Genomic DNA, 24,094 nt, shown 5'->3' on the forward strand with positions numbered 1-24,094 from the left:
AGCGAGGCGCCCCATGAACACCCAGGGCCCGCGCCCGCCAGGGACAACCTCCTCGTGCCCAATATGCGGGTACGACCTCCCGCACCCGGCTGAATGCCCTGCGACTGGGGTGAAGTGTGGTAGGTGCGGAGGCGCGGACCATTTCGCCAGGATGTGCCGATCTGCAGCTCCTAAGGTAGTGCCTAGGGGGCCTGTTCGAGCTGGTTTCTTCCGCCCCCAGAGGGCGTCCAACGTTGCTCAAGTGGACCAAGGTGACGAAGGGGCCCCTCAGGAGGGGGAGGAGGAAGAAGAGGATGATGAAAACATTTTCTTTGTGTCCAGTGTGAGCATGCTGAAATCTCGCTCCAAGAAGCAGCCCAGATGCAATTTGCTGGTCAATGGGGACTCTATACCAATGCTAGTGGACACCGGTGCATCTGTGAATGTGATGGCCAGACAGCACTATGACACCATGCAGATCCCGCCCATGCTGACCACGCCAAGGGCACGCATTTTCGCTTTCGGGGGCGACCAGCCCATTCCCTTGGACGGCGTGTTCGTGGCTGAAGTTCAATATGGCGACTCACATATACGGGCCAGGTTCTATGTCACGCCGGTGAGCAACAACACACTGCTGTGCTGTGCTGCGGCTGAAGCTCTGGGTATTGTAACATTCGCCTATTCGTGATACCTAGACGACATTCAGGTGCTCCTGGCCAAACACAGCTCCCTGTTCGAAGGCATTGGACAGTTGGTGGGTGAGCCGGTCCGGCTCCACATCGATGAGTCGATTCAACCAGTGGCGTTGAAGCACCAGCGAGTTCCTTTTCATCTCAGGGATCTGGTGGATCGAGAGCAGGACAATCTCGTAGGGCTGGACGTTATTGAAAAGGTTGAAGGCGCCACCCCATGGGTGTCTCCCATTGTCATTGCACGCAAGCCCAAACAGCCCGACGCGGTGAGGATCTGCGTGGACATGCGACTCCCCAACAAGGCCATAAAGAGAGAACGGCACTTGACCCCTACCATCGATGACATTATAGCGGAACTAAGGGGCGAGGTTCTTTTCCAAACTGGATCTGAGAGCAGGCTATCATCAGGTGGTCCTGCACCCTGAGTCCCGCTACATCACAACGTTTACCACTCATCGAGGTCTTTACCGATATAAGAGGTTGAGCTTTGGGGTGTCTTCCGCGGCGGAGGTGTTCCAGAACATCATAATAGGAGCACTGGCTGATCTGGATGGAGTCCTTAACATCAGTGACGACATCCTGGTGTATGCCAGGTCAGAAACGGAGCATCTGGCACGCCTGGCCAAGACCTTTGAGCGCCTTCGCTCGCTGGGACTCACCCTACACAAGGACAAGTGCGAGTCCCTGAAAACAACGATCAAGTTTTTCGGATTCGTATTTAAGGCGGATGGGGTGTCGCCGGACCCCCGCAAAGTGAGGGACATAAAGGAGGCGCGTCCGCCAGAAAATGTTGCGGAGGTGAGGAGCTTCTTGGGCATGGTCACTTACTGTGGCCGGTTCATCAGGAATCTGGCGTCCCGCTCAGAGCCGCTGAGATCTCTGACGAAGAAAGATACTGTCTGGCAGTGGGGCCCCCTTGAGCAGGCGGCATTCGATGATATCAGGAGTGCTTTGGCGGCGGACGACACCATGGCGTTCTTCGATCCGAGCCTGCAGACAGAGATCGTAGTGGATGCCAGCCCCTATGTCCTGGGGGCAGTGCTTACCCAAGTGGGGAGTGACCAGGAGATTCGACCCATAGCATACGCCAGCAAGGCGCTCTCCGACACCGAGCAAAGATACTCTCAGATTGAGAGGGAGGCCCTGGTGGTGCTGCGGGGTTGCAGACATTTTTGCCTCTACATCCTGGGGCGCCCCATGACTGTGGTCACGGACCACAAACCGCTGTTGCCGATCATGGCGGGCTCATCATCCCGTCCACCAGTGAGAATAGAGCGCTGGATGCTTGCCCTGCTCGAGTATGGAGTGTCGTTGACATATCATCCAGGGGCTAACAACGCGGCGGACTATCTCTCTCGACACCCAAGAGGGGACTCGCAGGAATCGACGTCGGCTGAAGAGGCCGACGAACATGTCCGCCTGGTCGTGGAAACGGCCACCCCAAACTCCATGCAGGTGGAGGAGCTGGAGCTCGCGTCGAAGAGCGACAAGTGTTTTGCCATCCTGAGGGAAGCAATGCAGCGGGGTGCCTGCAAGACGGTGCTGGAAGCGGTAGAACGCAGGACATGTGAAGCCAGAGTGGCTCTGGGGCAGTTACGGCGAGTGAGAGAAGAATTGACATTCTCGGAGTCGGGGCTGCTACTAAGGGGTGAGAGGATTGTGGTGCCCCAAGCCAAAGTTGCACAGGTCATCGCCCTGGCGCACCAGGGCCACCAAGGGGCGCCCAAGACAAAAGCTCGCCTCCGCCAGAAGGTGTGGTTCCCGGAGCTCGAGCGGAAGGTGGAAGCTTTTATGGCATTGTCCGTATGGTGCCAGGCTGCGGCACCGGCCCAGCGGGAACCGTCCATTGAAACGATGCCAAGAGGGACTAGGCCATGGGAAGTAGTGCACGCAGACTCCAGGTCCACGTCGAGAGGCACTCACTTCCTAGTTGTGGTGGATGAGTGGTATCGATACCCGGAGGTCGAGTTAATAGAGTCTGTCGCATTTGAGAACGTGGTGGTGGCGCTGGAGAAGATTTTCGCCACCCATGGCCTGCCCTCCGTGCTGTGCTCCGACAATGGGGCACCATTCCAAGGCGAGAGTTTCGCTGAGCTCATGAAGGAGTATGGCATTCAGCACTGGCGGGTAACCCCACTTTGGCCCCGGGCCAACGGTGAAGCAGAGCGCATGATGCGCACCCTTAACAAAGTCTTCAGGATTGCCCACGGAAAAGGCGAGTGCTTGCAGAGGGCACTATATGTCTTCCTGCGGGGATATCGGACCACACCCCACTCCTCAACGGGTGTAGCACCGGCGGAGGCTCTCTTCCAAAGGTGCCCGAGAGACGTTATACCGGAGGTGGGGGATAGGGACCCCGCCGTCATTGATAATGAACAGGTCGAGGAGGACAGACGAACAAGGACGCAGATGGAAAACATCCAGAGAGGCCTGAGACCCCCACACATCGCGTTGGGGGATGAGGTGCTGGTGAGGAATCGCCACCCACAAGGCAAGCTATCCCTCACGTATGAACCTGCCCCCCTGGATGTCGTGGCGGTGAAGGACTCTATGGTGACAGCCTCTGATGGGACGTCGTCTGTGACTAGGAATGCCTCCTTCTTCAGGAGAATCGGCGACCCGAGAGTGGACAGCCCGGACAACCGAGAGGGTGAGGATGCATTAGATGAAGGTGGGGGTGAAAGCCCCGCCGTGGACTCTCCTGCTCGGGGCAGACCAGGTCAAAAGACACCGGCCAGGGACGTTGGCAGGAGGTACCCCCTGAGAACAGGGCGTGGGAAACCTGCCTGTCTCACAGACTATGTAACAGACTGAGCTGGGGAGGCTGACCTGGGGACATGGTCAGGCCGTGACAAGCACCCTCGGGGGATCCATGGTGGCTGTTAATAAATGGGGGTTTTTGTTGTGTGCGTAGTTGCGTGCTTTACAAATGTGTGATAGTTAGTCCCTCCTGTTTCCAATTTGTTGTTATGGAAAAGGAGGAGTGTGGCCCTTTAAGGGCGCGCACGCAACGGGGTGACGTTCACTCCGTCGCGTGCCCAGTTAAATAAACCTGGCGTGTCTGGTGGCGTCACAACCACCGGGGAGCCCACACGAGAAACATCTCTGTCTCCATGTCTCTGTGTCACGGGGGGTGGGGGTCTCACGCACGGCGGAGTCCGGACACCGCCAACAGCAACGCTGCTACGAAGCCTTTTTGGGAGGCAGTATTGTTTGTCATTTGATGCTGGTGTGCTACTCTCAGGCAAGAGCGCATGGCTTGTTTAGTCCACTGGGCAGCCATATTTGTCCAGTAAAACACTTTTTGTGATGCATTTACCCGTGATTGTAGAATTAGAAAATATTGACATGAGATTTTATTTTCCGTAGAGGTGGAACCTTCATTCAGTTATTTCATGATACGGCCATTTTGAATGGAAGCATTTTAGCCGCAGGGGTGTAAATTATAGGCCATTAATTGACTGCGAAGACAGAGAGGTACTAACCTGAACAGATATTTTTATTTATTTATTAGACGTTTGTACGGTGCTTATACAAAAGTGTTTCCAGACGCCACAAGACAAGTTGGGGGGTTAGGGGGAACATAGGAAGAAAGTAGAACAAAAACGGTTATATTGGCCTTGTGGCAATCCTACCATGTAAGTGCAAGAGAAGGAGGTATGTGCATGGGGGTGGAGGGAGAAGTGCAGCAGTGGGCTGCCCAAAGGGAGGGGGGTGCCAAGACGGCAAGTGCCAGGAGAAAGAGTGGGAAGGGAGGATGAGTGCTGTGGTCAGTGTGGACCAGTGTGGCTAGTCTGGGGAAGGGAACCCAAGGGCAGGTGCTGGCAAGGAATGTGGGGGCGGTGGCCGGCAAGGGGGTGGTCTGGCCCCTGTTTGACTCTGAAGGGACCAGGCCCATGTCGCAGCGGCAGAGGGAGAGTTAGCAAGGGATGGGGAGAGGGAAGGAAGAGGAGAAGAGGAAAGTATTGACAAGTTTCGGAATTTAAGAAGATCTGGCTCAAGTCTGAGGGGGGCAGGGAGGCCGTTCCAGAGGGAGGAACCAGCCGAGGAAAGGGATCCACCCCCCACTCTCTGCTCGGAGAAACGTTGGACCTGCAGAGAGTTGGAGCCAGAGGACCGAAGGACTCTGGCAGGGAGGTATTTAGAGACAGAAAGCTGGATATAGAGAGGTCACAGGCTCCAGGCAGCCTTGTGGATGATGGAAAGGGTCTTGAATTTGATCCTTGCAGTCACCGGGAGCCAATGGAGAGATTTAAGGGCTGGAGAGATGCAGCCGCTGGGCTTGAGGCCAAGGAGACAGTCCTATTCCGGATTAGTTGAAGGTGGCAAAGGGTGGACAGAGGCAGATTCAGGAAGAGGCTATTAGTAGTCAAGCCCATTATAGGAGGAAGAGTTTGCAAGGAAAATCCACTGATAATGGAGCACACTTTAGGCCCGATTCATAAGGTTTTTCACTGGAGCTACTCACAAGATGGATGCGGGCATCCTGGGTTTGCACCTGCTGCCTTATAGCTGACTCACCAATCCTAAAGCCGAGTAAATCTAGCATTATGTGGAGCTCTCATGGAACTACTTGCGATAGCTCCCTCTTCGGTCTCCACGTGGAGATTTGTGCGCCTCGTTTGAACCTCTGCCAACAAGGGTTCAGTGGTGATGTCTTTCTACTTCCCTCTCCCTGCCGTACAGTTGCAGACAGCAGCACCTCGCCAGCTCTGCACCTCCCCCCCTTGCTACACGAGGGCCCCTCACTGCTCGCCACCCCTCTTTGCAACGCCACGTCGCTTTCCCTCGCTCCTGGTCACCTCTTTACGGTGCCTATCCCATAAACCATCGATTGTTATGTGTGAATTGTGTGCCTGTTTTTGTGCTAAGTACTGTAATGATTCTTATCCCTTGTAATGGTGCGAACTTTGCTGCTGCCCCTTTATCATAGCATGAAGTTGGAGCATTCGAAGCCGCACTTAAAATAGGACATCAACAACCTTTTGGCTTTGCCAAGGCGTGTTTCTTTTGGTTATACATCTCCTTCTGCATGCCAGCATTCCTGTTGCTGAACACCTCCGCCTCTGCCAACATGTTTTGAAAAAGGATGTGTCCTTCAGTGGGGGGTGCAGAACCAAGTGTGGGCCTTGCCTTGCATTCCTCAGTAAGAGGCCCACCCAAGGCTCGTCTGATAAGTCATTTCTTTCACGTGAGGTTCACCATGAGCGCGAAGAAACAGCAGCGGTACAGCCAATGCGCCTTGTTTTTTTTTTTAAAGTGAAAGTTTAAAAGGGAAAGTGAAGTTCCAAGGTGGATGGCTCAGCAGCAACGTGCTCGCCTTGGAAACAAGATGAGACCAAGCAACAAAGGTCCGCACTTAGAAACCTGCGGGTATTAAGCACGTTAAAAATACGCAACTAAGAGACATATTCCTGTAACAGTGCCTCGATGCCCCCGGCCTGTGTGAGCGCTTTAAAAATGCAAAAATTAAATAAAAATGCTTGCATACAGATGTGTGTGCACAAGCACACGCGTTTAGGTGGCTGTGTGTGAGAGCAAAAGAGGTTACTACATACATGAGAGTTAGGATGGATGAGGCGAGGTCATGGATGTATTTATTGGATATTTATAAGGGCTTATACAACAAGACAGTGTTTCAAAGCGATGGACACCAAGGTTAGGGTGGATGAATGGATTGAGAGCATAAGGGTTGGTGATTGGATGGGTCTGAGTGTGGCTGTATGAGTGAGCGTGTGCAAAAGACTGAATGGATGGCCGAATGAGAATGTGAAGACGAATATATGGATGAGTGTGTGAGGATGTATGGATGAACAGGTTAGTATGGTTGTCGGATAAATGGGAGTAATGATAGATGCATGTGGGAGAGTGCGAACGAATAAGTATGTGAGGACTCATGGATGAAACCGACTGTGAGGCTGGATGGATGAATTGATAACTGAGTATAGATAGACGGATGAATCGGTATGAGGATGGGTAGATGGCAGCCAGGACCGCGCCAGTGCTCCGGCAGCTCAGGAGAGTACTGAACACCCCGCTCTTCAGGGCACTCCTAAACACGATTCAGGTAAATCTGTCCCCGTTCTACACCAGTCCAGACCTCCTAGAAAATGCCCTGCTGTTCCTTGAACTCCTGTGCAGCTCTCCTGGGCTTCCCAGCTAGGTGTGCACTATTTAAAACCCAAATGAGTCTGTAAGAATGGGTTAATGGTGCAAGAAAGAATGAAAATGGGAGGATCCGCGGATAATTGAATTACAATGGAGTGTGGATGGATTAAAAGGTCTACCGGGGAGCTCCCTTCAGCCCTCCACATCCCTGCAGCACATCTCTCTTCAGTACTCAAAGCTCTCCTCAGCACTCTTTTTCAGCGCTCGTGCACTTGTTGTGTAGTAAGGTACACACACATATCCTTACATTCTCTGTAGGAGTCAATATGTTCCACTGGGTGTGTAAAGTAATAAGGGTGGTGTAAATGCGAACAGGGCAGGACACAGATGTTTTTGGGCTGCCCCGGGTCTGGTGTAGCCGAGGCGCTCAGGAGAAGGTGCCTGGGAGTGCAGGAGTCGTTTTCTTTGCTCCCTCTTATTTGTGTGCAGCCTTTGGCAGGACACCACTCTTTTCTAACAGTAAGGCCCATTAGCACAGTCTGTCCTATACATAGACCGTAAACCACCAATCTAAACTCCCCACACGCTGAACTACCAATGGAAAATGAGGCAACATTCACCAGACCTGCTTCATGCATTTCTCTGCAAAGCCCACTGGAAAATCGTCTATTGCTTTCCACCCCCTGCAGTCCTTTCTTAACGACAAGAACTCTGAGAGAGGACGAAGACTCTTTCTGGTCAGAGCTAAATAGGGTGCGCTGGATCTAGCCTAATTGTGGGGTTCATACACAAATCAACGCAAACACTGAACACACAGTAGGGTAGCGAATACAAACTCGGATTTCTTGCGCTTTTTGGAGTCATGTTTGGGTTTCAGAACTTTAAAAAAAAGCCTGTTCGATGCAGTGGAAATGACAAGCAAATTTCAAAATACTCCAGTGAAAATACAGAATCTTCCAATTGAACTAAACGAAGGAAATTCCTAAAAAATAATTGGAAAGGGGGATTTATGGAAAAAGACAGGCCTGAAACTAACTAGGAACAGCCAGTAAGTTTGAAATAGTTTCAGCTACAAGTTTTGGAATTAGGTAAATAGGAGAAATGGCTGGATGTTAAAGAAACGAGAATGTTCCAATGGGAAAGAAACAGAGAACATATGTAATTGTACCGGAATACACCTCCTGCCTAGGGGCTTAACTGACACCCCCGCAACCTCTGCGGTGCATGGAGCCTGCGCTATACAGGGGCTCTTAGATTGGCCAAGGCCTCACTTAGATCTGCAGGTTGCAGGAACCGGAGGGCCCCCATGTCAAATTTTGCATGGGACCAGCCATGGTCTGGATGATTCTTCCACTGGCTCTGAATCTGCGCCCATGAATTTAAGCTAAAGGATGAACGCGCGTGAAGGAAGCCTCTTGACAGCAAAAGCAGACCACCCGGGGCCAGTGGGGGACACTTTGGGCCTGATTCATAGAAGTGTTTTATAATGGCGCAATCCCATAGGAAAACGTTCTGTGAACCTTCATCCCTGGGAGTTCCCGACACTCTACAGTTGCCAAGGACCGCTGTCGCCCTATCATGAGATTTTGCTCCGGTTCTTCACCGCCTCCCAAGCAGGACTTCATTAACTGTGACTTTCACATCGGCCCCACCCCGCCGGCCCCGCACGGACTCATGTTGGCAGATGCCGTCATGTGCCTAATTCTAGGATCCTCTCTAGGGTGAGCTGGTAGCTGGGGAGGCATAGAACATAACCGCTCGTGGGGATAGTGACAGACAGCGGGAAAAACTTGAGACCTGATGTTCCCTCACTTAGAATAACCACAGCCTTGTTATCCTGACATTTTCTGTCCCTTTTTAAAAATGTTTTAAACAAACGTCCCGAAGGGAAGAGGCCATGTTCAGTCGCGACACAACATCTACAGCACCACCTTGAGACCCCTACGCGTTCCATCAGGAATCCCTCACACGGACAGACCTATACACCGATAAGCAGGTGCCCTGAGACAAGCCATCCCACCCTACCAGAGGTGCCATGGCCATAGCTGGCAAGCTACCTCTTGGGCACAGGTGACTTGGCAACAGAGCCAGCTTTTCAAGAGTAGCTACCAACAATTCAGATACATTCAGCAACCATTAGACACGGGGCCAAAGCCGAATATCTCTTTTCTACCAACCAGGGCAGGGGGGGGGGTTGGAAATGTGGCACTGTTCTCTTGGCCCCTCCTAAGCACACATACACAATACAGGCTGCATATGTGTATGCTTCTATGTGAGGCACAGTGTTTCTGGAGTTGCAGTCCATTTAATGATGGTGTCGGGTGCCGGATAATCTCTACCAGCCAAATGTGCACAATCAGTCAAACATAAACCAGGCTCTGATTACCAAGCATACATGGCCATCGGAAACCAGAGGTCTTGACTCTAGCCAGGCGAGTTCAGGATATTCCTGAGCATGGAAGAGCCCAAGTACATGTTTGACAGTGGGAGCACTCAGAAACGCCAGCCCTATGGATGGATGGATGGCAATATCATGTTCTCGCCCTTAATGGACCCTCCCCTGCCTTGAGTAGACTGAACCTTGCAGTCTTCCGGTCTATATGTAGCCTGTTAATCTATCTTTGCCCCTTAGATGCTCTTGAATGGTAAATGGGTACCCAACCACTAATTGGCACACAAGGTACAGTTACCAGAAGACCAGGGCCTATGTCAAATTAGATTTTCAAAAGAGTCATTAATCGTGGATCCATGTTCAGCTGTTAGACGCCATGCTTGGTACATACAGCCTGGGCGGGCCCTCAAATCAGCATCCAGGCGGTGCCCAGAGCTCCTGGCAATGCGGACATGCTGCCGCTCCTCATACGTAGGTAACATACACTGGGCTCCAAGTTAACCTATCCTCTCAGGAGTCCACTAAAGTACATGTCCAGGCACACCAAATATTCCACCAACGCGCCGCCAATGCGCATTGTACAATAGTTACATACACATATTCCTTACAACGGTATAATGTTGTCCTTACAATACTGATCACTAATGCACAGCATAGACATTTGCCGACACTACACCCTAATGTACGAATGTATCCTTTATTATGTTTGCCTATTATTATCCATGTACTAACTGCGTTCTTGTCAACTATACATATGCCTCACTACTGTACTATTGTTCCCTAACGTTGCCTGTAACTTGATGTTCAAAGCGCACATATACCCCTGGGTCAGGAGTGCTATACAAATAAATTAACAAACAAATAAACCCACCCACTGCATCTACACTTCTTTATTTATAACTCACCACTTGCTACTGCCAGGCTCCATCACAAACTGTGTTGTTGCTCAAATTAAATGTAGGCTTTCCTTCCCTCACCCCAGCATATAGTTAATTTGCTCTAATGTATGTCTGCCAGTTCTGGAAATTAACATATTATAATTCCGTAAGCAACGCAGGTGGGGTGGGACAGGGCCTTAATGATGAGGGCTGGCCATGTTTGTGACAGATCACCTCCCACCTGGTCGTCCGTTTCTGCCTGACTTTCCTGAGTCTGTGTGCCTTCTCCATCAGCTTGAGGGGCAAACAGAACCGCAGGAGGTCTTTCCAGAGGTGTGGGCACAGCCCTCATCAGGACTGGAAGGCATTCTACTTCGAGCGTCATTGTGCCGTTGCCAGCCTCCCCCTTTACCCAGGTAGTTAAGTTGCAGGTGAAGCGCCAGCACCAGATCGGCATGGATCTGCTCTCCATGGGACACCGCCCCTGCGAGATGACCTTTTCCCAGAGCGTGGGCCCTATTCCTACACTGATGTTTACTAATACCGGCCTGGAAACTCTTGCTGGCAAGTCATCAGTCTTGCTCCTAAACTTCTTTGCAGTAGCATGTCGTACTTTCATTTCTTTCCTTCAAGGGTGACCCCACAACAGCACTGCATTGATAATCCCAAATGGGCTTTGTCTTTCAGAAATTTGGCATTTGGAACTGTACATGGGTGATTATCAGCGATGGAAAAATATTCCAGCACAGAGTCCCTTCTGATAGACATGGAGAGCGAAGCTCGAGTTGCCTTTGATGTGACTGGGAACCCTGAGCTGGAAGAGTTCCGCTCAGTTGACAGTCACCCTGTGTATGATGTTATGCTGGTTATGGATTCCCTGTGGATGAGGTTATGCTGGTTATGGATTCCCGTGTATGATGTTATGCTGGTTATGGATTCCACTCAAGAAATTGTGCAGGCTCAGAGTAAATGTATCGGGGTGACAGCCGCCTAAAAGGGAAGGGCATTTCAGGACAAAGGGGCATTTTTAAAGGTATCCAGGGAGACCTGCCTGGGTAATGTGGACAGGCTCTGAGGCAGTGTTAATTTGTGGATCTGCGCCCACCTTGTTAAGTGCCAGATAGGCAGCGTGATACAGAGATTTTTGTCTGAAGGCTTCCGCATCCTTTGTAAGGTAGCCCTCGTTGGAATGAGGGACCATAGAAGAGTGTGAGCGGGGGGCCTCCCCAAGATGTTTGTGTGTCGGCTGGGGTATCAATCTGAGATGTATCCGTGGAGCCCATGCTGTGTTTGTTTGCAGCAGCGCAGGTATTTGTGCCAGAGAGTGGGTGATGTTGCTGCAGAGAATTTGGACTTTCGTAATCTTCTTTGGTGGCATCAGAGCTTTGGGTTGGGAGACTGAGAGTGGTGTGCAGTTGTTATTTGGGTTCAGTGGAATCCATACGCAACGCTGCTATATTTAGTGTCAGTGTATTGCACTTTTCCCAACTTAAACTACTAAGTATCTGACACACCATAGCATCAGCTGTATGGCGACACTAGTTTTCTTTGGTGAAACATGAGGGAGGGGTTCGCAAGACAATGTTACCCAGTCTGACATTCCCCTTAGAACATCTGAAATCACTTCAGAACTTAGTTTAGACAGGCCAGTGTCACCTCAATGTGCCGGGAGTACTGCCCAACGCAGGTCAAGTAAAGCTTTCTTTTGAAATATGTCGGTGATCAATTACTCAATTTCCCCTCCTTCTCCATTGTCATTTATGTGAGCTGGAGTCCCCCGCTCAGGGAGTAGACCAAACTCATTGAGGTAGGACTCCACGTCCCCAGCAAAAAACTCCTCGCTGAACTGTTCAGTGATGCTGATGAAGTTGCTGATCATCTCCCCACCTTTGTAGACAAGCAGGGTGGGGAGCACCTCTTTGGAGAAGCGGTCGCCCGCTCCCGTGTCCACCGCTGTGATCTTGCAGAACTTGACGGTCGGATGTTCCATGGCGAGGCAGGTGAGGCAGCTGTTCAGAGCTTCGCAGCCCTTGACGCTGTCATCGTAAATGTGGACAATGACAGTGGTGCTCCTGTGCTCCTTCTCAACGGCTTCCAAGAACTCCTCGCCGCTCCTGAGCTCGAACAGGATGCCGTGCTTGGGCCCGAAGCTCAGCTTCTGGTGCATTTCCTGCATGCATTGCTTGCGATATTTCTGCAGGCAGTCTTCATCCTCTTTGTCATGGATCAGCTCGTATTCCTGCATGCTCATCTGAAAAAAGTGGGAACATGGGTGGTTAGTTGTGGCTGGGAAATGCATCATTGCTGCAACTGGTCATTTAATTCACAAACATTAGAGGGTGAAGAGATTGCAGACAGGCTGATGGAATTGCTGTTTTCAGCCAAAAAAGTCCTCAGTATGAGGTTGGTGGTTAGGGTACATACATGTGGTATATGCAAGTACTGTCTGTTTACCACCTGATTATGAGGTCAAACTCTTCATAAAAGTACCACCAGGGTGCACGTCTGTCAAGAGGTTGCCAATCTAATACATGTTCAAGCTGCTTGGGACATTTGAAAGCTGGAACAAGAGTAAGGTAAGCAAGTAAATTCTCACTATGCTGAGTGGAAGCGAGTCAATTAAGCCAGTAAGGGAAGGAGCTTGCAGAAGTTCACATTGCACATGGGACATGGCAGCTGAGCAAAGAAGATGGAAAATGCTCTCGTTGTTATTTGGAAGTTCCATCTGGAGCAATATGTGGGAAAACGAAGAGAAAGTTGTTGGTTCTTGGTGGGTTGTGAAAGCATAATGGAGAAGAGAGGAAACTGGTTTTGGGGTGCTGATGGGGAAACCATGTGAGGCTAAGAGATGGGCATAGTGCTGAAGTGTGTTGAAGCTATTTTGAGAGGAACTAACATCCGAAGGTTTTTGAGTGCTGGTCAGTGGCGAAAGCTGGGCTAATGGGTGGGAGTAAGTTAACAGTTTTGGCTGCTTGTGGGTGGGCGCCTATTGAGACAGAAATGTGATGGCAGATGTGCGTGTATGTTGGCAGCCAAGTGGGCAGAAAGACAGCTGATGCTCAGCATATTGGTGACGGGCTGTAGAAACCAGGTGAAAAGTAGGGAAGGTTTGATGATGATCAGGGTTATAGCAAGGAGCCGCTCATTCAAATGCAAATAGCATCCTGGTTTTGCAGGAGAACGTGCAACTATCTGCTCAGGGTGCTGATGGAATGGAAGCTAGGCTTACAGGAGGAGAAGCTGCAGGTTGTTCAGCGAGGTAGTGGGTGGTGAAACCCAGGTCTTTGGGAATGAAACCAGACTGATTCTCAAGATTCTCAACTATGACTACGTTGCTGAAACTTGGTAGAGACGATAAATTGGTCGATGAGGCTCACAGATGATAGAAGCTGGCTTGAGATGAAGGGGTACCTGCAGATATGCTGGTTTCTCTTTGCGGTGGAAGACACACTTCCTCCGCAAAGAGAAACCTCAGAGAAGCTATTGGTCCTTCATGATGACGGAAGCTGGATTGAGTGAAATGGAAGTCAGAAAATTGCCATGGTGTTGAGAATTCAGACTTTATTAGCCACACTGTTTGATTGGCCCGAAGGGTCCGTCTAGCTTGCATCCAATAACTTTCACAACACAGACTTCTTTGGGCCACTTTACAGGATGGAGGAAGGCAAGTTATTATTATTTTTATTATTATCATTAGGGTATTTATTGAGTGCAGACCTAGATTTGGGAAGCAACAGGGCGCTTTACAATCATAAGGGAAAATTACAATGAGGGAAGCATAGAAAAGGGAATCAGGAGCTAACAGGCGAAGGTGACAGTGAGCAATTGGCATCAAGGGATCTACAAGCAACCAGGGGAAGAGACAGCAGGGAGCAGATCAGAGTCTCGGGTACGGTGGGGAGTGAAGGGTGTGTGGACCGGGGTGTTAGCCAGGAGCCACTCCTTGAAAAAGAATGTCTTGATCTCTTTTCTGAACTGTATAAGCAAGAGGGCAAGTCTGATGTTGACGGGGGAAGAGGTTGCAGAGTCTTGGAGCATAGATAGAGAAGGACCTTATTCTGGTTCTTTCCTTCTTGCACCGTCGGAATTCAGGTCTGCACATTGCCTTATTTCTAGTGGATCGCTGGCCTCCGGAGATGCTCAGTGTCTCAGTGAGGTAACTTCCAGACTTCAGGGTTACAGCCTTGTAGATGATGCATCAGGATTTGAAGAGGATATGGGCATGCAGCATGAGCCAGTGCAGTTCTATGAGGGCCTGGGTGATGTGGTCGAATTTGTAGAGTCCTCTAATGAGTCTTTTTACAGCATGCAGGAAACATCTCAGGAGTGCCTAGGTAGTTGCCGGAAAGCCTTCGAAAAGGGCATTGCCACCATCAGGTGGGAGAGGGCCAAGGCTTGGGCAGTGGATTCCAGCGACAACAGGTGATCTACCAGTATGGTCGCAGAAACAGCTCCAGGGACAGCCTCCTTTGATGGTAGGAGACTGACCTTTTGGGAGAAGAGGACTTATGGAACAAGCTGGTGACCACCACATTTTCAGGGCTAAACATCGAATGGTGACGTCTCTGATGAGGTAGCCTACAATGGAGCTCGTCAGTCCACTGGGCAGTCTAGGGACACTTCCAAAAGCTCTTGAGGTAGACGCCCAGACTAGTTGGTCCCACTAATCCAAGGCTCAAAGCACAAACGAAAGGCTTCTGAGATCTTTCAGAAGAGCAGGGATTCACAGGGCCAATCACTGGAGAGGATGCTGGTCCACTGCAGAAGTTGTCCTCAGGTCATCAGCAGGCTGCTCTTTGTCTTAAGATTCTTGGCTTCAATGTACATCTGAAGAATGGCTGCAGGAGTCCTCCTCTTATCCAAAACTGGAGCTGGAAGCAGGTTTCAAGCCCACCAATGGTAAGGATCTGCACCATTCAAACAGCCAGTAGTTGTCCAATCAGGGGCAACTATGGTTTCACATCTGCCCAGCAGCAGACTCTCTGGCACCAAGGGAGGTGGATCGGGACCAGATGGTCCTATTGATGCTCACACACATACACACACAAAGGCTCACTAGTCTGCGAAAGCAGCAGCTTTCCCGGCCATGTGTATGACCTTATATGGGCTTTCCTGACCTGTGTAGGCAGGAAGAAGGCCAAACTACCATACGGCCAAAGAACAAGTGAAAAAATCTCACTCATGGCAAATCCATCTTTTGGTGCTAGCCACCTTTAGTAGCCATTCACAGTAAACTTGACAGTGTACAAGTAAAATAACACAAAAACGTAAAACCGCTACCACCAGCTTGTCTGTAGACACATATAAAAGTAACCAAAAGATCAAATGTTAGAGGGGTGCAAAGTATCCCCATTGCACTGCACTGTAAGGGTATGCCTTGTGGTTTAAATGTGGTGCTCCAGCATTTAGACTTTAGATACCCACACATTTGTACATGCCTATCAGGGTAAGGTTATTGCATGGCTAACCCTATTTGCTGGTCCTCGCCGTACATCCCTGACCATTTTCTGGATATTCGGTTGCTCCCGAACCTGGTTAGTTTTGTGCTGTTGACCTCATTTATACCTTACGTTCTCAGGATGTTGTACATTAAGAAAATATTTCAGGATTAATCACAGGTTAGAAGGCGGTCCTCATATCTGTAACTGCAATGGGTTTGGGTAGCTGCTGGACAGGCAAATAATACTCATAGATGTCATGCTTACTGGGAGGCCCCCTAACGCCGGGAGGTCCAAAGCTTAGAGTGAAGAAACACTATATTTCATGCAAACACTTGCTTAGTTTTTTAAAGGAAAGATTCAGATCTATTACGAATAAAGGACACTGCTGATTAGATATCCACTCGTGTGTTCACTCCTTTGCACCTCACATGTGTTTCTTTACAGCTTATCTGAGTGAGATGTGGATGAGAGGAGAGAGAGAGAGAGAGAGAGAGAGAGAGAGAGAGAGAGAGAAGAGAGAGAGAGAGAGAGAGAGAGAGAGAGAGAGAGAGGAGAGAGAGAGAGAGGAGAGAGAGAGAGAGAGAGAGAGAGAGAGAGAGAGAGAGAGAGAGAGAGAGAGAGAGAGAGAGAGAGAGAGAGAGAGAGAGAGAGAGAGAGAGAGAGAGAGAGAGAGAGAGAGAGAGAGAGAGAGAGAGAGAGAGAGAGAGAGAGAGAGAGAGAGAGAGAGAGAGAGAGAAAAAAAAATAAATGTCTGGTACAGGTTAGGAAAATTAAAAGACAAAAAGAAAAAGATAATTTGAAGCATCTGTCTAACTTGGCGGACTGCCAGTAGGTTGGTCAAAGGGGCTGGAGGCTGCCTGAGCTAGTGTATGATGAACCCTGAGGCGGTATATGGGGAATCCCCGCACAAAGGTAGACAACAGTGACAGGAGCACACCCCACCAACACCAATGACCACCAGGGAAAGAGGGTCAGGTCCAAACCGCTAGGAGGATTCCTCTAATTCCAGTATCGGTACTCCCCAGAGAGCCTTCTCAACTCCCTAGACTGACCCAAACACCCAGCATAGCAATTATTGCTTTTTTCCTTTAAGGGAACTAAGCGGCAACATTTCGAATTCACCAGTGAGAGTGAATATACATTTCTTACCTTCTGGTGCTGAAGGTAATATTTGAATGCATGCATTAAAATTAGCGCAGACTGTAGGAGTTGTGAGGAATCAGAAACGAGAGGCGGACACAAAGATGTAATATTCTCATTGTCAGACATTTTTATTAAACAGAAATGGGTTGGATAAACGCCTCTCTAACCCTATCCCAAGGAAGTGTTTCCCCTGCCTAAAACTAAAGATCAGTCTGTGTCAAGTCATTAGAAACGTATAAACTATCCTTGTGCCCAAAACATTGTAATCTGACCCCTCTCACTAGAAAGAAACAACTGAGGGGTGCAAGCAAATGTTTCAGACTTACGTTTAGTAAAAGGTGTTTATAACCAAAATATAAAGATATATCTCACAGAAACTCTTTTCCAACGAGAAACCCTTGGATCCAGAGGGTGGTTCCCTTTCCCTTGATATTTTAGCTAGGATGGCAAAAGTGTGTCTTTCAAACAACAGTTTCTTGGTATCGCAAAGTGTCTCTTTTGTTCAACAATTCCTTTTGTTACATTCCATGACATTCAACACTTCCTTGGTTTCTTTGTACAGGATTCACAAAGTTACAAGATTCAAAAAGTTCTTGTTCATATAACAAATTCCACAACAAGCTTCCTTTAACTTTTCTTGCACTTTAGCAGATTGCCTGGTGTATTCCTTTACCAGGAAGCCTATTGAGCACTTTTCAGATCTCATGGTGTACTCCCCTGCCAGGGATCCTGTCAGAGTGTTAAAAGTCTGTACAATAGCAAGTGCCTGGTGTGTCCACCTATCAGAACCTCTTTCATGTGCTTCTCAAATTCCCTGGTATATTTCCTGGCCAGGTATTTTCCAACATGGTTAAACTTTCCTCCACAACTTTGGTGGAACGCCGGGTATACTCCCCTGCCAGGAATCCTTTTATGGGTTCTTCAGATCCCCTGGTGTACTCCCCTGCCAGGTATCTTCCCACAGTTTTAGACTTTTCTTTGCAGCTTTGGCGGATTGCCTGGTATACCCCTCTGCCAGGAATCTTCTTATGGGCTCTTCAGAACCCCTGGTTTACTCCCATGGCAGGTATCTTTCCACAGTTTTAAAGTTCTTATACAGTTTCAAAATCTCTGGTATATTTGGTTGCCAGGACCTCTTTTATGGACTTCGTAGATCCCCTCGTATACTTCTCTGCCAGGTATCTTGCCACAATGTTAGAGACTTTATGCAATTTTGGTGGATTGCCGGGTATACTCCCCTGCCCGGAATCCTTTTCTGGGGTCCTACAGATCCTCTGGTATACTTCCCTGCCAGGTATCTTTCCCCAAATGTCAACTGCTTGGTGTACTCCTTTTTCACCATGCCACAGCCGTATCAACTTTGTTGTGTTTCAATATGTTTACTTAGGGTAACACTTGCTCGAGCTTTCCCCCACATTGACATTTCATGCATAGGTATTTGTTCAGGTTTTGCTGTTGCACATTATGTTGTCAGTATTTCAATATTCTTCCCTTTTTGTATTACGTTAACATTGGGTATTTAAACTGCTTTTGAGCATTGTCCATAATAGGAGTCTCACATCATTCATTCACTTGATTGCATGTGTGTCGGTCTCCCTGGGGTCTCCAGTGGCTGTGAGCAGACTCACTGATAGTTTGCATTGTCTCCGGCGTATCGCGTGCCTCTGTGGTGAAGCTTCCTCCCTTGGACAACTTTTTATACAACATGGATGTTTCTCCAGCGTGCCCTGCAGCTCTGCATTCACCTGACGGCTTCTCTCTGTGGCCTGGACCGGAAAATGCTGATTCTTGGCACAACTGTACCTCCTGGAGCTCTGCTGCGGCCCCCAGCACTTACACAGTCCTTCAAGTGTGCCTGCTGAATCTCTCCTTCCTTCGCGCCACACTGGTGTGTGTATCTCACGAGCCGCCACATGGATGTGCCCGCTCTCTCTCCTTTCTCCGGCATGGTTCTCTCCTGTTCTATTGCGTTGAGTGCGGATGGCATTTTTAAATGGCAAGCGCACTTTAGGTTCAGCCCAACAACCAGCTTGCACATTAGGTTTCAGGTTTCGCTTCGTCTTCATCAACTCCTTCCTCCTTTCTTTGTCTCAGTACTTGAGGCCTTATGGGAGCTGAAGTCCACAGATCTTATAGAATTTCTAAAATGATCTTGTTCAAAAGTTTGATACCGAGAAACATCAGAAACAGGAGATGGTTTATGTGTGTTGTGTAGGCTTGAGGTAAAACTGGAATTGTGTCTAGAGTGACATAAAGGAAGGGCTTTCTGGTTTTTACAGTAAGGGGGATTTGTGGGATGACAACAAGCCATCAAGAACTTTAGTATTTTAAGATCTTCAAGAGGAAGGGGAGAATAGTGTGCCTTGTCTGATGGAGTCACCACCTCTCCCCGACAGTGGTCTCCTCCCATGTGATCCCCCCTCATATATCCACCTCCAAGGTCAGGATCAGATTGTGACTGCTGTCCCCTGGCCACATGGGAGGAGTTCACTGCCGGGGAATCAGTGATGACTCCACTGGATTCATCACAGAGTCGAACAGATACAAAGTTGTACTAGGCAAGCAAACACAATGAAACCAGCAAGAGGACGACACAAACAAACACTATTCCCTTGCTCCTAATGCAGCGCTTACGATGTCTCCTCATGATGAATTCCCACCAAGCAGTTTCCCTCACTAACCAAAGTCTGTTCTGATCTTTGAATTACACTATGGTAACTCTGAGGGAGCAAGCAGGCTAAATCAACGGGATGCCAAACGGGAGAGGACTAGACCTCAGAGATGTCTAGGGCGGTTTAATTATCTAAAATGGCAGCAAGCCTTGATAAGCTCTAACTAACCCCCTTTCTGCACACCTGACCACAGATACATGGTTCAGTTTGAGCCCAGCCCACAGTAAACGGGAGCAATTAATCCGCATAAGCATCACTAAACTGAGGGGAGACCAGAGTATGAAAGCCGCCTTGTACAGTCAATGAGTGTGGAATGTTCAAGAAGGAGGTGTTAGGAGGTGTTTGGAGAGCCTAAGTTGTATTGATAGGAGAGCCGGGAGGAGAGTTTTGGGGTTGCATGGAGAATTACTTAGGAGGCTAGATAGAGAATTGATACCCTTTGGAGGGAGAATTATTGGGTAGGTTGGAAGAACAATTGTTACCATCTGAAGGAAGAATTATTGAGACGGTTGGTAAGAGAATGTGTACCATCTTAATGGAGAGTTATTGAGGAGGTTTGAAGAATTGAGGTAATCTGGAGAGAATATTGAGGAGGTGAGGAGAATTGTTGCCATTTTGAGACAGAGTTATTGAGGAGGTTGGAAGAAGAAGTATTCCCATCAGGAGGGAGTTATTAAGGATGTTTGTGGGTTGAGAGTTATCTAGAGAGGAGTCATTGAGCGGGGTTGGAGAAGCAGATAAGCAACACCATCTGGGGTGGAGAACAGAGAAAAGCTTGAGGACATGGAGTTACAAAGGCCTGACAAGGTGGAAGGAGAGCAGGCAGCCCTTCTCACCAGAGAGACTGAGGAGGCTCTGGTCGACCAGGTCAGTTGAGGACATATTTCAGAACTGGAAGTAGGTACAATACACAGCAACCTCATGGGACCAAGAAGCTAAGAGAGTGGTAATAAGGATGGGAGTGTCAAGAGAACCCTGACCCCTAGAACAGGGAGATGCTCCGTGACACTCAACTCCCCAACCCCGCCTCCAAAAACCCTAAAAGTGTAGGCCAGTGTTGAGAGAGAACATCCTCTCTCCCAGAGTTCTGTAATCAAATTTGACTCTGGGAAGCCATGATGTGTTGGCCTCAGAAGTCTCTTACCACAGACTCTATACAAGTGGATTTGGGAAGCCCAAATACCTGAAACCCGAAGACTAACATCAGGGTATTACATTGGACACTGGAGAGGGCCGTTACAAGCCCAAACCCGAACCTTAAAAGGGACCTTTTCCTTTGCTCGCGATTCATTATTTATGTTTTCACAAACTGCTTTTGATTCTTCTGGGCTATTTTGCAGAGCCTTTCATTTGCCAAGCATTGTGTGTCTCACGATTGAATTACCTTCACTGTCCGGCTATGAGGCTGTGAGCACGAGAGGACATTGACTCCACTGAACTCAAGACTACGTTTAGTTAATTATTCCCACCCCCTATCAGTTACAACTATATTCTTAACCATAACCTCCCTGATCCACATTTTACTTAATTAATCACCAGGGCTATTCCTAACAACTTGTCTTGTTTTGTGCCCATACTCCGCTCCCTCTGTGACACTGGATAGGTTTAATATTTGTTGGATTTTCATTGAAAACCTTTATGCATTTGATGGGGGATCCAATGCATATGATTGTTGGGCTGCTGTTTGGCATAATGTGATCAGGCTACAGCTGCGGAGCCATTTTGAGAGTACACCTTAACCCCGTAAATGGCAGACTCCCTACAGCTTGCAGCGCAGGAATATCTCTCCATTGTCCAACGAAGTGGCTGCGGCGGAAGCGTTTGAACACGTGTTAATGAGATGTGTGTTCAACCTCAACAGCTGAAGATTATACCCCACCGGGGCCCACTCTGCCTCTCAGCCTTTTAAAATGATACATAGCCATAATATGAACTCCTCGTGTTCAGGTGATAGGTTGCACCACTCAGTGCATGGGGCACACTCAATGATAGTTAAAAACGCATTGCTTCAAACTACCTCTGCGTCTGTTTGTGTTCCAAAAGAGATGATATTGTCTTCACCACCATGGTTGGACTGGGCCATAAAATTGTCTCAGGCACCAATGAAAAAGTGGCCCACAGTTGCCAGTGGCAATTTATTCATTTTGTGACACACTGGTTGAATAGTACCCAAAGGGGAGTTGTTGGATAAAATGTAATGCAACTTGTAATCCAATTGTGCAATTTAAAGAATATTTATTCAGCAACAATGGTCAAATCTACTAGCCACACAGTGAAGTAACTCACAAAATTGGCCGACATTGGCCTAAATAGTGGCCCACTTTGACCAAAAAAAGCTTGCCCACACTAGCATTTTGGATTTTTGGTTTCGGGATTGCCCTGTAGCCCGATAGGCAAGTCCGAGCCTGTTCCCCACATGGCTGGACTGCCAGGATCCTGGGCCAAGGGGACGGATAACGATGTAAGTTTAATATAGGTGAAACTTTTACTTTTAAAAATGAAGAAGAAATAAGCATGTATGATCTTGATTCGAGTTTGTTTTTTCAGTTTGCAGGCACCTTATGGAATCCATCTTGGCTCTGCCATTTCGAATCTGATGAGAGGCAGGAGGAACCATTGGGGGATAACTTTTTTGAGTAGTGAATGCTTTCTTCAGGGCGGATAACTTTAGCACTGGTCTTACATTTGAGTGCTATTACATTAGATGGCTTCCTTTCAAAGAGCTTAGTGAGGCCCTTTTTTAAAGTGTTGAAGTGCAAGACAGGCTTGTATGGTTACTTAATTCTCTTTTCTGTGGAGGCACAGGTGGGGCGGTTTAACTGCAACTGTGGTGGTGGACATTGCCGTGCCTTTGCCAGCTTTGTTTAGTTTCTTATTACAAGTTTCTGATCTTATGTTGCAGTCAGAGTTGCACTTGTAACCATAAAATACTGGAAAGATGTTCCCTTTGTAAGAGTTTGCATCTTCCCACATTCATGCTACATGTATGATAGTTATGTTTATCATGGTCTAGTGCTTTGCTGTGGGTTTGCTCATAATATCATACGTGAGAATGAGATTAAAGCATTCCTGATATTTCCACATGATAGTTCTTTCATCCTCAAGGTGTAATTTTGTTTTGACATTTTTAATTAAGAAGACACGATTGTATGCGTGTGTGTATGTATACACACAAAGGCCCTCATTATGAGTTGGCAAGTCATGAAATAAAGTGCCGGTAACAACGTATAGCGACACCTTCCCAGACCCGCCAACTCCAAGTCTGCTGGGGATTATACAATGACTGCGCCACGTTTACTGCGACCTCTGAAAATCTCGACTTTTCTTTTTATGTTGACCCCCTTTTCACCCCATATATATGTTGGGGGATGGGTATACTATACAATGGATGAAGGGGGGCTTTGAAGGGATCTCCCCCTGCATATATATGGGGTCGAAATAAAAAAGGTGACATTTGCAGGGGTTGCAGTAAACGCGCACAGTAATCACATAGATCCGTCTGGTGGTAGGGGCTCTGATGTACTGGCAGGCCTGACCTGCGGTTGTTCAGGCCCCCACCGGCAGATAAATGCCTGAATCACAGGCACCGGTACTAACAGTGACAGTGATTCAGACAACCTCATCCCATGGAGTCACCAGCGTCTCCGTTGCCTGCAATATCACAGTAATACCAGTATATCGGGCGGTCAAGATGATACAGTAGTTTCCAGGTATCCTGCCGGAATTACCAGCAGGATAACAGGGAACTCATAATGAGCCTCTCTGTGTAGTCACTCTACATAGTACTAGTGTATAGTCTTGACTATTTGTCTTGTCACTACCGCTGGGATTTTCTCTGTGTTGTCAGCTGTTGATCCTTGCTTCCTGTCAGAATTCAGACCTTTAGGGCCTTACTTATATGGCAATCAAACCCTTTTCAGTTCCAACTTCTGCTACTTACTTCTCGCTGTTACCCTCTGGGGACACTGACATTGCATCTCCTGTAGCCCCAGGGATTCATCCTGGGCTGCTACAGCACCTGATAGGTCAATATTTACCTACTACAACAGATAAGTATATCACACTTCATTAATTGTGTTCTTCTTTCTAGAAGCGTTGAACTTCCCACTCCCTCCCCTGGCAAATCTCTGCACGTTTTTGGCCCCCTCTTCAGCGATCCCTAGCCTTGTTGTCTATGTTGCATGAGGTGCTTCAATGCACAGCTTTGGGGAGCTAGTAGTCAATGGTACCAGAGGTCCTCCATTTGAGGGGTTGATTTTACTCTTCCTTTCTAGGATAGGTTGGGTTTTGGGCATTTTGCTTATGCTACAGGTCCCCTTTGTTTTGGAGTAGGCTGGAAATCCAATGTTTGTTTCACTGGATTGTGTACGCTCCTTCATTTGTTACTTCATTTCATAGTTGAGGATTGGCTCAAATCTATTTACATCTGCTGTTCAGATTTATTTCTTAATATCTCCATGTCTCTCCCTCCAGTGGTTGCTGTGGCTCCGCTGTGCTTTTATGGTTGCTAGCTTGCATTTTTGATTCCTTGATTGACAATTGTCTTCTCGTAATATACAACTATGACATTGCTAACCTGCTCTTGTGTTTGAGTCAGTCAGACCGGGCGGGGATGTTTGCTTCTTTATTAACCCCATTCTATGGTTATCAGAAGCTGCATTTATCTTCTGACACCTTCACTGGGTGATGCTATCAGGATTTACTGACTGAAAGGTGGCTATTATCTGGAGAAACAGATGCACTTGTTTAATACATTCTATGTTTACCACAGGTTTTGTTTATAGAGTTA

The 24,094-nt window shown here is 48.3% G+C and overlaps 1 protein-coding gene across 2 annotated transcripts in view; it reads right to left on the bottom strand.

Annotated features, from left to right (window-relative positions):
• Positions 1-3,788: 3,788 nt before the first annotated feature.
• The window catches only part of PDC (phosducin), a 293,170-nt gene continuing 272,864 nt past the window's right edge, over positions 3,789-24,094 (bottom strand). For both annotated transcript variants that reach the window (XM_069641385.1, XM_069641384.1), the window contains exon 4: positions 3,789-12,300. In XM_069641385.1, the coding sequence (XP_069497486.1) occupies positions 11,776-12,300 (525 nt within the window). In that variant the 3' untranslated portion in view covers positions 3,789-11,775. The remainder of the gene's footprint in view (positions 12,301-24,094) is intronic.

The sequence above is a fragment of the Ambystoma mexicanum genome, chromosome 1q, assembly GCF_040938575.1.
Source record: "Ambystoma mexicanum isolate Mex_15411 chromosome 1q, UKY_AmexF1_1, whole genome shotgun sequence".
NCBI lineage: Eukaryota > Metazoa > Chordata > Amphibia > Caudata > Ambystomatidae > Ambystoma > Ambystoma mexicanum.